Source organism: Triticum urartu, chromosome 1, assembly GCF_003073215.2.
Source record: "Triticum urartu cultivar G1812 chromosome 1, Tu2.1, whole genome shotgun sequence".
Classification (NCBI taxonomy): domain Eukaryota; kingdom Viridiplantae; phylum Streptophyta; class Magnoliopsida; order Poales; family Poaceae; genus Triticum; species Triticum urartu.
In genome coordinates, this window is record NC_053022.1 from 47,771,388 (window position 1) to 47,785,324 (window position 13,937).

General features: G+C 44.1%; 2 protein-coding genes across 9 annotated transcripts; one reads left to right on the forward strand and one right to left on the reverse strand.

Moving 5' to 3' along the window:
- The first annotated feature begins 1,117 nt into the window (after nt 1-1,117).
- Nucleotides 1,118-7,440, forward strand: LOC125546032 (rRNA/tRNA 2'-O-methyltransferase fibrillarin-like protein 1). 7 transcript variants are annotated; one of them, XM_048710178.1, is made up of 7 exons: nt 1,118-1,707; nt 2,020-2,055; nt 4,244-4,310; nt 4,995-5,032; nt 5,485-5,524; nt 5,892-5,967; nt 6,049-6,068. In XM_048710178.1, exons 1-6 carry the CDS (start codon nt 1,469-1,471, stop codon nt 5,919-5,921), a joined length of 450 nt encoding a protein of 149 aa, XP_048566135.1. In that variant the 5' UTR covers nt 1,118-1,468; the 3' UTR covers nt 5,922-5,967; nt 6,049-6,068. The 7 variants fall into 7 exon arrangements, 5 of the variants coding, with proteins under 5 accessions (XP_048566135.1, XP_048566128.1, XP_048566121.1 ...); XM_048710171.1 differs by lacking the exon at nt 4,995-5,032 and adding an exon at nt 6,482-7,414 and having other exon boundaries at nt 1,123-1,707; nt 6,049-6,128; XM_048710164.1 differs by lacking the exon at nt 4,995-5,032 and adding an exon at nt 6,482-7,414 and having other exon boundaries at nt 1,127-1,707; nt 6,049-6,117.
- Nucleotides 7,441-8,272: 832 nt separating this feature from the next.
- LOC125546028 (importin subunit beta-1-like) lies at nt 8,273-12,157 on the reverse strand. 2 transcript variants are annotated; one of them, XM_048710137.1, is made up of 3 exons: nt 11,867-12,157; nt 8,740-11,164; nt 8,273-8,653 (listed from the first exon to the last, which is right to left on the reverse strand). In XM_048710137.1, exons 2-3 carry the CDS (start codon nt 11,151-11,153, stop codon nt 8,458-8,460), a joined length of 2,610 nt encoding a protein of 869 aa, XP_048566094.1. In that variant the 5' UTR covers nt 11,154-11,164; nt 11,867-12,157; the 3' UTR covers nt 8,273-8,457. The 2 variants fall into 2 exon arrangements, with proteins under 2 accessions (XP_048566094.1, XP_048566083.1); XM_048710126.1 differs by having other exon boundaries at nt 8,740-11,169.
- Nucleotides 12,158-13,937: the final 1,780 nt, after the last annotated feature.

Genomic DNA, 13,937 nt, shown 5'->3' on the forward strand with positions numbered 1-13,937 from the left:
GATCCGGTGACGACGGCGTTCGAGCGTATCTCCCTTTCTGAAGGTGTCGCTGTTGAAGAATATGGTCGTTCATGTGGTGTCATGAGATGATGGGTGTGAATATGGTCATAATTGTAGTTTGCTTATCGATCATCTTTGGGTTTTTTTTCTCTTGCCTACACATAGCTTTGGTCTTATATAATTTTACTATTTGTTGGCTTTTTTTTATGTGCGTGTGTTGTTGTTGGTTATGTGCATGCTAACTATGCAGAGGCCAGGTGTGTGCTTTTTGTATTTGTATCCTTGTAATGCTTCATTTTAAGCCAATAAAATACATCCTTTGTCAAAAATTCTACTATGTGTGAACTTATAAGTGTCATTGTCTTTCTGCGCGGACCTGACTGGGGTGGATGCGCGCTACCAAACGCGTCCTTGGTGTTGCAATGAACTTTTGAAGAACTGCATCGAGCTGCAATCTGTCGACTGTCGAGACCGTTGCCTCCAACGCGCCATTGGAGCTATCCAAAATTTAAGAAAACAAAACCTGTGTCCTCATCCTTTTCTGAGAGTCTTCTCCCACGCAGCAGCCACAAGTATACAAACACTAACGCCGCAGGCACAACCACACATACCATCGGCAACCACCAAAGCGCTAAGGCCTTCTTTGATTCATAGGATTTGCATAGGAATTTTACAGGATTGACACCCTCTAGAAGTTTTTCTTTACGTGCTGTTTGATTCACTGGATTGCATTCCTCAGGAACCAATCCTATAGGAACTTCTTAGTTCATTTTCACAGGAAAACAAGCATGAGGTTGGACTTCATGGAAAAAATCCTCTGTTTTGCTACCCGACGTAGGATTTCAGTTGACAGTACATCCTGTTTCTATATGTTTTCTATTCTTACACTTCTCAAACCCTGTGAATCAAAGAAGCCCTAAAGCATAACAGGTTAGCAATCTCAGGTTCCTCTTGTACTACTCCGGTCGTTCTATGTCACTGTAAGCGTTCGTAACTCTTGAGTCTTGACCAGTTATCTTGTACTCCCTCTGTTCCGAAATACATGACGTTTTACGTCTGCACGTTGAAATCTCGTAACGCTACGAAATATTCGCGTTTTCCATTTTTACCCTCGACCGCATCGCTCTCAGTCTCTCTCTCAGTCTCTCTGTCTCGCTCGCCCCTATCGCTCTCTGCCTCTCTCCCACCGCATCTCCCTCGCCCGCGTCGCCGCGCATCTCCCTCGCCCGCGTAGCAGCCGCATCTCCCTCGCCTGCTTCGCTGCATCTCCCTTAACCGCGTCGCCGCTGCCCTCTTTCTCTCGCGTCATCCCTGGTTCGTCGTCCCAAGATTCGATTTTTACCACCGGAGGAGCTGCTGGAGTCGGAGGAGCTGCGGGAAGAGGAACTGTGGAGGTGAGGAGCTGCCGGATCTGTGCGGCGGTGGGGAGCTGCTGCATCTGTGCGGCGGTGACGAGGAGCAGTAGGCGATGGTGAGCAGCTGGACCCACGACGGCACCTCCGCCCTGCCCAAGCGCGTCGTACACCACCTGACGCCGAAGGATGCGGTCGAACACCACCTGCAGCAGCTTGTCGTCGCCGCGGCCGCCACCGTCCTCCTCGCGCGCGGCCTCCATGAGCGACTCCTTGAGGAGCAGCCGTTGCGTCAGGTGGCGAGTGGATGGACGTGGTGGCCCGGCTGTGCGTCCATGGATGATGACTCCTTGAGGTATTGCTCTCTCTTCCTCTTCCTGTCTCTTCTCCGTGAAAACTTAATGTCAGATGGAGATTCTTGTGTACTGCTAGGAGTAGTGCTAGCAAATGGAGATTCTTGTGATCTTGTGTACTGCTAGGAGTAGTGCTAGCAAATGTTACAGATGCTAATGTCAGTTGTGAGGCCTTAATTGCCTACCGAGCTCTCTGTAATCAACCAAGTAGCAGCAGCACTCCAACATTTCTTCAGAGGTTTACTGTCGATGGTCGATTGTTTTGCTTCAGTTGTCGTTCGGTTCAGAGTTCCAATACTTTGTTGTGCTTGCAGGGCGACGCTGACGATTTTACTACTCCTCTTGCAATAGTACTGTTGTTTCCTCACCAACATCTGTGCTAGTGTAGTTTTGGTTAAATTTGCAATGAGCTAATGGAGTATTGTACTCCTCTTGCAGCAGTACTGTACTGTACTCATCTTACAGTAGTTAGTGAGTACTCCAACAGTACTTACTGTAGTTTCTCTCCATCTTCTCTCAATTTTAAATGAAACTTTAATTTAAACTTTAAAATTAACTGAAGCTTTACTTCAAAACTGCAATTGTTGTGCTGTAGTTTATGTAGTTTCAGTACTGTTTTGGAGTAGTGGTTGCAAAATTTGGAGTAGCAAGCAGATCCAGTATTTGGAGTACCTGAATAATCAGATTTGGAGTTTCTGATTTGCTGTCATATTAGCTTGGAGCAGTAGCAGTGCTTGCTCTGCTCTTCTCTTCTCAAATAAAAAAAGTGAGTTCAAGATTTGGAGTAGTGTAGATCTTCTCTTCTCTTTTCAGTTAATTTAAATTAACTCAAACCTTTCAGATTTGGAGTATTAATTAAACTAACTTAAACCCTTTTCTGTTAATTAAACTAATTAAATGAAATCTTTTGCTGTTTAGTGGAGTAATTTAGTGTATATTGCTCCTCTCCTCTCCTCTCTCTTCTCTTCTCTTCTCTTCTCTTCTCTTCTCTTCAGTACTCCACTAAATTGGAGTACTTGGCAGTAGGAGTAGTTCTTGGAGTAGGAGTATAGTGTAGGACAGCAGTAGTATATTTATTAATAAAGCATTGCAGTACTCCTGGACGTTAGTACTCCATGGAGTTACTCCAATAGCTTAATCCAGTTACTTACTCTCTTCTTATCTCTCCTCTCTTCTCTTCTCTTATCTGGAAATTAACTGTAAATTAAAACCTTTCCTGTTAATTAAATCTAAAATAAACCTTTTCTGTTAATTAAATCTAAATTAAAATTTTTCTGCTAATTAAATCTAAATTAATCCTCTCCTTTTCTATTCCACTCCTTTCCTCTCCTAGCCCTTTCCTCCTAAGAAAATAAGAGAATTCACTCCACACAAGCCGATGCAAACATATGGAGTAAAAATGATCATACAAATGGAGCAAAAAAATCCACTCCACACAAGCCTTTGCAAACATACTCAGATATGGATGATAATCATACTCCACACAAATAATAACAAGGATGCAACAAGCATACTCCACAAGCCTCATCTCAGGTCTCTTGACAACAAGCATTCAGGCCTCTTCCATCACTGAACCCTCGCCATTAGCCCTAAGTTGTGTAGGGCATTTGCGTAAACCTCTTGAGGGCACGACAATCTTGGAGGTAGCTGCCCAAGACCCTCAAGTCTTTCCTTGTTCACATGTGGTATTTTATACCCATTGCCCCCAGCATGGTTCAGGATCTCAATCATGCACGTTTGCAGAGTTAGGAAAATTCTGTTGAGCTTGTAAACCTCATAGCCATCAAATTCCTCCAAAACACCATTAATAAGGTCTTGTAGTGTTTTAGGACTCAGACAATCTGTCAGGGATTGCAGCGAGTTGAAAAACCCAAGGTCAAGCACATTCAAATCAGGGCTATTGGCTGGTTGCTGTATTATTCTGATATCAAGTCCAGTTTTTGCGACGGCAGCTAGAAATTCTGGGTCATTTGGCAAGATATGGGGCTTAGCGTTATCCTGCTGGATGTAGATGGTCTGTCCAGCATCACTTTCAGGCCAAACTGCTTGTATCGCTGGTAAGACCTTCTCTGTCAGGAACTCCCTCATCACTTTTCTGTCGACCTTTATTGACTTTGTCTCTATTGTACCTCTGGGCCTGTTATCACTTCTCCTCTGAGCAGGAACTTCTTTCACGAATGGCCAGATACCAATTTTCCCAGAGAAGGTCACGTTTCCTTCACGGTCCCACCTTGGCCTAGCAACGACCGTTAAAAACATCACCTTGCCAATACAGTTGCCATGTATAGGCCTCGTAGGCTCCTCCTCCCCATCCAGCAGATAGTAGGTCTTATTTTTCTTTGTCATATTGAACCATTTTTCATCAATGTGCACAACATTATGCATTGTCTTGAATTTAGGCCTTGAAGTTTCGATCGTTGTCTCATCAAGCATTGACATACAAAATTCCATCCTATCCTTTTTATTCTTCTCTTTTAGAGCTGGCTTCACACAGTTTGTGTGTCTCTTTATCAAACTCAGCTTGAACTTTCTATGCAGTGTGGTAGGGCTACATCCGAGTTGCCAAGCTAGAGATCTGATAGTGGACCTCTTATTTAGTGGGATGGTAGGTATTTGCTCTAAATTGATGTCCTTTGGCTTTCTTCCAGAGTTTCCTTTTCTCTGATCGGAAACATCCACCTCTAAACCTTCTGAAATTTGCTCCATCGCCTTCTGCCAAACTCTTTGTATACTCCTCACTTCAACCTTAAAAAAATGTGCAAGGTCTTTCTTATCATTTCTTTTGAATTTGCCACCTCTGCTCATGCACACTGAATGCAATGCCACATAAGCAGCATATTTTTGCTCGTTAGTGAGGGTTTTCTTTTTTCTAACTCCTTGCTCAACAACTGCAACAAGAAACAAAACAATGAAAAAATATATTAGTCCATGCTCAAATGATCAAATGAAAAACAACAAGAAATGATCAAATGATGAAATGCTCAAATGCTCAAATGCTCAAATGATAAATGAGCTACTGTTCATTTTCAGAAACTAGAGTTACTGTTCATTTTCAGAAACTTGCTAAATGAGCTACTCTTACTGTTCATTTTCAGAAACTAGAGTTACATTTTCAGAAACTTGCTAAATGAGCTACTCTTACTGTTCATTTTCAGAAACTAGAGTTACTGTTCATTTTCAGAAACTTGTTAAATGAGCTACTCTTACTAGTCAATGTCAAAATTTCTTGTGGTGATCTGATTTGGGAAAGGGGATCGGAGAGGTCTAATATTTTGGGGATTATTTCTAGGGTTCGTGGCATAGGCGATGCTCAATTGGGGAAGAAAGGTGGCGCCTCATGCAAACACTTTGTGCAGTTTTAACTGAATGTACTCCCTCCGTTCCAAATTACTCGTCGACGAGTAATTTGGAACGGAGGGAGTATATGTTAGGAGCAATCCATGTGAACATTGAACAAATCGAGATTACTGCTGACTTATGGTTGAGGATGCCTGGTGTTCAGTGCAAGGACAATATGTTTGATGCCTGAACCTGAATCTGCGTTTGAGATCTGCCAAGACTTCCTCCCAGATATCTGATTTGTGAACCTATTTATTAAGATGCCCTCGTATGTACTCCTTCTCAGTTATCCTGCTTGCTGATTTCGCTAGCACAATGCATTTTTTGTCAATTGAAATTTGGTGCAAACACTCTGTCCAATTTCATCTAAATGTAAATTTCATCCAATTTCTGAGTTATCCTGCTTGCTGATTTTGCTATCACAATGCATTTTTTGTCAGTGCAAGGACGCGTTCTCTCAGCACGGCGATGTTACCCAAGGTAGTTATAATCAGTCTTCTTGCTGTTGGATCTGTTGTTTGACTGAATCAATTTGGGATGTCCTCTGCTTTGACTGCTTGATGTGCCTGTCATTTTAAGTGATATGCCATCCTGTGACAGTTGTGATACCAAAACAATGTCCCAAGGTAGCCATGGTGTAGGAAACAATTTATGACCTGATCTTAGAACTTGAATATGGCATCAAGTCCCAGGGAATGTGTGGGTTTAGAAAATCAATTTTCACACACGTTTAATACCAAACTTTGTTGTTAAACATTGTTAATACCAAATGGATTTTTTAATTGCTCAACACTGGCTAGCTACTCCATTATAGGGGTACAAATGAACTATTGATTGTTCATGGCAGGAGTACTGGAGCTCACCAACTGCATCTTGACCAGGATCGATGCCCTCTTCCTCTTCCATGTTCATATCATCTTGGAGTATGTCTTCTTCTTCGGCTGGAGTGCAGTTGAGATCAAAATCCATGCCTCTGCCCTGACTATGTCTATTTCCTTTTTCAGTTGCTGCCTGTTCTGAAGTTGGTGCAATGGAGCTTGGAGCTCCACCTGCTGGACCTGGAGCCTGTTCAGGTACTGCCACGGTATAAGTTCATGCAACATCAAGCACTATAGTACTCCAACATCATGCAATAGTACTGTTGTCATGAAAATGATGTTGCATGACGTTGTAAAAGTGATTCTGCCCCTGTAGTACTTCATCATGCAACTGTACTCCAACATCATGCTATTTTGTTAATGATACTCCAACATCATGCAATTGTTTCAGTAGTACTGATTTTTTGTTAATGATACTCCAACATCATTGGAGTACTGCACTTTTACTCCAATGCAGTACTGATTTTTTGAATCCTCCCAACATCATGCTCCAGTACTGAATTTTGTCATCCTAAATTTGCAACTGAATTGCCCCTTTTTGGACCTGTTGAACGACCAGGACCTGAAGTCAGCGGTGATCTGCAGTACCTGGAGGTGAAGATGGCGAGGCCCTGGGAGGGTGGCGGCAATCTGCAGCAGGGCGCTGGCCTTGGGATGACGAGGTGGGGGATCTGCTGGCCTAGGAAGTTGGGGAGGATGGGAGGGGATCCGTTGGGCGAGATGGGAGGCGATGGAGGTGGAGGTGGAGGATCTGGGGGTGGGGGGCGACGGAGGCGGGGGCGATGGAGGTGGAGGATCCAGAGGTGGGGGGCGACGGAGGCGGGCGGATCTGGAAGACGACCTGGGTGGAGACGAGGAGAGAATTCAAAACTGAAGGGTAACCTGGCCATTTCGCTGCTTTTTCACCTGGTCGGAAAAAACCCCAGCGTCATGTATTTCGGAACGGAGGGAGTAAATAGCAAGTAGGCAATGGAATCAGCGGGGGCGACCGCCAGCGTCGGCGCCGAGAAGAATTCATGGCCGGAGGTGGTCGGCCTGTCTTTGGAGGAGGCCAAGAAGAAGATCACAGAGCACAAGCCCGACGCCGGCGCCGAGAAGAATTCATGGCCGGAGGTGGTCGGCCTGTCTTCGGAGGAGGCCAAGAAGATCACAGAGCACAAGCCCGACGCCGGCGCCGAGAAGAATTATGTCCACGTCGTTCCGCCCGACGCCTTCTGTCACCATGGATTACAACACCGGCCGAGTCAAGGTGTTCGTCGACTCCAGCGACAAGGTCACGAAAGCTCCCAGGATTGGCTTAGCTAGCTGGGCTCATCCTTACGTTTGTACCAATAAATGAGGACGTAATTCTGTTTAGCTGTACCCTGTAAGCTTGTGTACTGATGTATTCAGAAGATGCTCCAGTGCGCCTAGATCTAATGTAGAGAAGATACAAAAGGAGATCAGGCTGGGGAATAGTTAAAGTAATGAAATACCGATACATGCAAGAAAATTTAGTGCAAATGTAGATTACAACCATACCACTAACAGATTGGTGTCACTCTTCTGTTATTAAAAAAACAACTCACAGTGACATAGTTCCAACCATGCCTTTTTTTCACTACAAATATTTTGTTCGAGACTAGGTGAGTGCTGCCAGGATATTGCTCTGTAAATAGAAACAGCAAACGTATCTTTTTCAAAACTAATCCAGGACGTTAACAGCAGCAGTACATGCACATTTGAAGGATAACTCAATCTAATCAAATAGAAAAAGCAGTCATCTATTCCTTTTTGAGAACCAGTCATGCATTCATGATTCAGATTCCAGGCACACACAAAAATAGTTCGAGTCTGAAGATTGGTCAGGTTGGTTAAAACTTCAGGTAGTCAGCGTTACAAAAACAAACAAATAAATAAATGTGAGAATAAAAAACCTGAGAAAGGATCGGTCAGATCAGGCCAACTGGGTTGAGTCATGGCGGTGGCGTGGAGAAGGTGCAGACCAGTGATGTGGACCTACAATGAAATGGCGCCTGCGCCGCTTCTGTCCGTGCACAACATTAGTACTCATATAACGAGTTACCTGAGAAAAGCCCTCTGCAAAGATGTTTCTCCAGCACAATGTTACAACACCATATGTTCAAAATAAAGTCCACTGAAAGAATTCCGACAAAATGACATGGCCATAATTCATGCCAATAGTGTGACAAGTCATATATAGCAACAACAAGGATCAATCAGGTAGCATGAAACCATATTAACAAGAACACTGCACTGCAATAGAACATATACCAACAACAAGGACCAATCAGGCAGGATGAAAGCATATGACAGAAAAAGACTAAAGTAACATAGACAACATAGCATGGATAAGCAACAAGTCAAACACATTAGTAAGTTTAGCAGTTCAAGTCGAACACATCACTGAAGGATCCCCTACTACTGACACTACATATACATTGGAATTCTTCCATTCATCCGTGGCAAATGGACTTTACAGATGCACAAGAAGAAACCTCCAGCAAAACCAACAACAGAAAATGATTTCGCATATTAAGCAACCACTGCTTGGTTTATCATTCCCTGCGCCCACGATGCAGTCTCCCTGACCTCTTCGTCCGAATCAAGGCACTCCCTAAAGAATTCGACATGGAAGAGGTGGTTCCTGAACAGATCTTTTGATATTGGGCCAAGTGTATCCGCGAGATCACCAAGGACTGCAACTGCAGCCTTTGTCACACTCTCATCCCTGAAAGCAGACATATGCATATACTGCTAAGAAACGGAACAGTCACTCATATAACTAGAAGAAATGACAATGAAAATGATGTGCACCTGCTCCCATCCTTGTAGACAGCTTCGGTGAACTGCAACAGGTGGGTTGCATAAGGTACCATCAGCTGAGCTTTTGGACCTTTTATACCCTGTAATATGCCAGAGTAAGCCTCAAATATTCCCCGTCTGAGCTGATTACCATAGTGAACCATATCATCGTCACTTTGATCTAAAACAACAACAAGCTCAGCAGCTCCTTGAAGCATTGGCATGGCATATGGCAGGTATTTCTCAAAATTCTCGCCAATAGCAAGAGCAATGTCTCCAAAGCATGAGAAAATGGGAGGTTTGACAGACCGGTTGAGCATTGGATTTGAAAGATCCTTGAGGAGAACAGTCATAATTCCATCACAGAATGGCAACACTTTATCTTCTAGTGTACGGCAAATGTCACCCACCACTCCAACAGAAATGGAGCATACTTGGTATTCTTCATGATTCTGCAAGCCTGCTTCAAGGTACTTGAAAAACTCCGGCATGTATTTTACAAAATCTGGACCGATAGCATCCGCAAGAACACCAATAGCAAGCATTGCTTCTTCATGTACAGTAGAACCGTGGCAAGCAAAGACACGGAGAAACAGAAACATCAACTGATCAGCATTCTGGGTGATAATGGGCTCCGCATCTGAGTTGCTCAGTTTCGGGACGATGACCTGCAGTACACCGCACAGCAAAGCCTGCAGGTCACTCTGGTTCTCCTTGTCGCCTGATGAAAATATTTCCAGATCAAATGTCAACTTCAATCTTCTCATGACCTCCAGCAATAACTGGCCTATAATGCTTGAAGTTTCATCTATGTTGCTGACTCTCACAATCTCATTCAATGCTTCATAAGCAGATGAACGAAGCCTAAAATGGGTCGTGTCAGCACAGTCCGAAGCAGAAAGGAGAGTGGTGATGACACTAGGAAGATAAGGTGTAAGCACAGAAGAAACTGAATCTGCTGTATTTTCATAACCTTGGGCAAGAAAGTATATAGCTCCACAGACTTTCTCAGCCACATTTGGAGCATCCTTACTACTCTCGAGCAACACTGTCATGATATGCATAAGGTTTCCACTTGTTACAATTGGATTCACACTTGTTGGAGAATGCAAAAATTCAAACACACGCCCAAGAGTCCATGCAGTGGTGTCTTTTACCTGGCTGTTGGGATCTTTCATTGCATTGAGCAAGAAATCGAGTCCAGCATGTACCAGTGGAGCAAGTTTCGGAAGAGAAGGACCGTCAAGGATAGAACCAAATGCAAAAGTAGCTGCCTCACGACAATGCCAATCTGGATTTGTGATGTTAGCCTCAACAAATGGCATGACAAGAGGGACAATCGCATCACCAACAGCTTTAGCAATGAGTCCGAGGCACGTCCCGCTACTCATGGAAATGTTCCAGACATTATCATCTTGCTCTTGCTCTTCCTCTTGCTTCAACAGAGTTTCGAGCAGCATTGGAACAAGTGAAGGGAGTGCCTTTTCTATAAAGCGAAAATTTGCACTAGAGTCGGCATTGTCATATCCCTCATATTCTTCTTGGAGTTGAATCTCTTCATCACAAATTGTGCTCCAGAACTCAATAGCTTGAAGTGCAACTGATTCTTCATCTCCTTTGACAGCGTTAGACGTCAGGTTAAATACAGTTTGCATATAAGGTTCCAAGTGCATATAATATATGGATGCAATTGCAACAAGGCATTCAAAAGCTGCCTGTCTGATCTCCACTCCATTAGATACAGCAGTCTCGCAAATTACCTTCACTATATAATTCCTCTCCATATCATTTGCAAAGTTGCTATCAGCAAAATAAAGAGCGTTATATAGAGCTTTAACTGCTGCAAGACGGACTTCAACACTTAGCTCTGCCTGGTTCATTCCCTGGACCACAGCGGTCAGAACAGCATTGACTTGATCCTGCTCCAAGTGCTCAGGAGAAATCTCCTCGCAGACATACCCCAGCGCCTCTAGAGTTGCTTGCTTCAGTGGCGCAGATGCACCCTGCTGCGTTATGTTTCCCAATAACTTGGCAATGAGGTCTGGCCATTCACGACGGGGCATCTCAATGGAGGCGACCTTTGCAATAACCTGTGATGAGACCTGCCTTGCATCAGGCACCGAAGATCCTAGCGTTAGCAGCAACGATTCCTTAATCCTCGATTTGATCGACAAGTCCAGGCTGACCCATTGCTGACCAAGTAGCTCCTTCCTTGAACAATCCTTAGCATCCAACGAATTCTTAAGGATAATGCCAGCAAGTCTTCTAGACTCTGGCGGCCTTCCGTCATTCGAGAGCTCCACTGATAAGGACAGCAGGAACCTGGGAAGATTCTGCTCCTGAAACAGCTTAAGGCTGCTTTCTGCTACGGACCGAAGGTTACCGTCCGGAGATTGCGCAGCTAGGAGAATCTGAGTGATATCCATGGCTGTATCAACTGTCCTAACAAACATCAAACAAACATATTTTAACATTCTCAGAAAATGGAATTACATACGAATTAAATTAAACTAAAATTGGCACCCATCAACACTCCCCGGTAGCAGCTAGCACTTTTAGGTTTTAGCACACACAAGTAGTGGCGGAGACAGGGGGGACCAGCAGCCTCCCCCCCCCCCCCCCCCCCCCCCCCACTAAGATCACTGATTTGCTGCTAATTAGTAGATGAACAGTGTGTAATTTATACAAAAATACATGTATTAGTATTGTTTGGCCCCTGTTATCAAAAGTTTGAGTCATTTGGCCCCCCTGATCCTTAATTCCTGGCTCCGCCACTGCACACAAGACTTGTGAACCCCAGTTCCTCTGCCTCTTATTATTTTGAAAGCTACAGTATAGTAGTCCACAGCCTTTGCATTTTACCCAACTGACGAAACTTAGGTCGTCTGCTTCAGTCAAACGGTCCTTAAGGGCCAGTTTGACCCGGCCTATCATTAGTCTCCAAGCGGGTGCGTCCTGATTAAGCTATCTTCTCTTATCGAGCTACTTGAAAACATTATAACTGGTAGGTTTTGCTACACAACCAAAATTCCAAAATCTTTGACTTTTCTGAAAAAAAATCGATTTTCACAAGAATGCTCGATGTCTGACAGATTGAGCAAGCAATGGAGAAGCGGCCATTCGGCGATAGGCGCCTTACCGTGTTGTCTGTAGCGAGTCTCGTTGGGGGCTGTGGCGGGGGCTTCACTGCTCCTCGGCAGCTCGCGCGCTCGCTCTTCAGCGACCGTGTGCCGCCTGTCCCGGTATCCCGCAGGTCGCCGCCGACTTCCCGGCACCTTCCCTCGCCGGCGCTGATTACCGCCGGGCGGCCGGGGAGCTGCCGCTCCGCCGGGTGGGGTGGGGTCGGGTGGTGTAGCGGTTAGGGTTTGGGGATTTTGGGCGCGGGGTTTACTTTGGAGCTCGGTTGGTTCAACGATGCGGGAGGGGCGGCGGTCGGCTGTGGTTTCGCCTGTGGGCCGTGGACAACAACTGGCGCAACCGAGGGACTGGCTCATGAGATGGGCCAAACCATCCCGGCCCATCTAACCCGTCAGGCTAAAACGCACCATTATTTTACAGTCCAAACCTCCTTTATTCATTCATTCACAAGAATAATTGCTTTTGTCTCAAAAAAAGAATAATTGCTTCAGTTTTTTTAAAGAATGAGATCTATTATAAAAGTTTAACAGATGTACAAAACATCTCAAACATAATAAAAATTACATCGAGATTCCGAGACCACCGAATGACCAATACTGCGGTCAAATCGAGCCGCTGACGCACCGTTGTAGCGCGCCCCTCTACCTGAGCTGGCTTGACCTTGTTGTTGATAGTCAGGAAGTCTTCATGCACGTGCCCCTAACGAAGTAACGATCAGCTCTCTAGAGCCGCGGTCATCGTCGTTGAACCCTTGCATAGATTTTATGAAAAAGGGTTACCCTACTTTATATTACTCCCTTCGTTCCTTTATATAAGGTGTATTTGTTTTTTTGATAAAAATCCAAAATGTAAGGTGCATTTCTTCTAATTCCTCATAATTCTCTTGTTAGCCCTCCAGAAAAAGGGAAACTATCTCTCTCCTAATTTTCTATATCTCTCCTTGTAGCAGAAGAAGAAAAATATCTCTCTCTCGATTGCATGTATCTCTTACTTTCTTGGACTAATTGATTTACTTGCCACTAACCAACAAATTTGCCAAAGGTAATTTCGTCGAAACATGTTTACGATTATGTTCCTTGGTCACCGTGCTAAAAATAATACATCTTACATAAAGGAACGGAGGAAGTATAAAGTAACCACCACAACATCGAGCAACAAATCCAAGTTCAAAAGTAAAACAAACAAACAAAGAGACACACACAAAAACAAAGGTACAAGATACTGAAAGAGCCACTACAAACTTTGAATGCCCAAGCGAGGTTTGAGCATCGAGGCTCTCGGCGAACAAGATCATGCATACGACGCGACAAGGATGATACGTCTCCAACGTATCAATCTTGGATATTTTATATGCATTATTACACTATTTTATATTATTTTTTGAGACTAACATATTAACCTAGTGCTCGATGTCAGTTGTTGTTTTTTCCTTGTTTTTATCTTCACGAAAAATCAATACTAAGCGAAGTCCAAACGAAACGAAACTTTTTGATGATTTTTTTGGATCACAAAACACCCTGGAAGCTTCGGAGAAGGCCAGAAAGGGCACGGGATGGCCACAAGCTCGTAGGGCGCGCCCCACAAGCTTGTGGGCCCCCCGTGTTACTTCCAACCCTAATTTTTCTTCTATAAATACCCAATATTCCCCGTAGACTAGAGAGCACATCAAAAATATTTTTCGCCGCCGCAAGTTTCTGTCTTCGTGAGATCCCATCTTGAGACCTTTTTCGGTACTCTGCCAGAGGGGGATTCGACCACGGAGAGCTTCTACATCAACCTTGCTGCCCTTCCGATGATGTGTGAGTAGTTTACCACAGACCTACAAGTCCATAGCTAGTAGCTAGATGGCTTCTTCTCTCTCTCTTTGATCTTTCATACAATGTTCTCCTCGGTATTCTTGGAGATCTATTTGATATCCGATGAATTGTGGGTTTATGATCAGATTATCTATGAATATTATTTGAGTCTTGCTTGAACTCTTTTATGCATGATTAACATAGCTTTGTATTTCTCTCGGGTCTATTGATTTGGTTTGGCCAACTAGATTGATTTTTCTTGCAATGAGAGAGGTG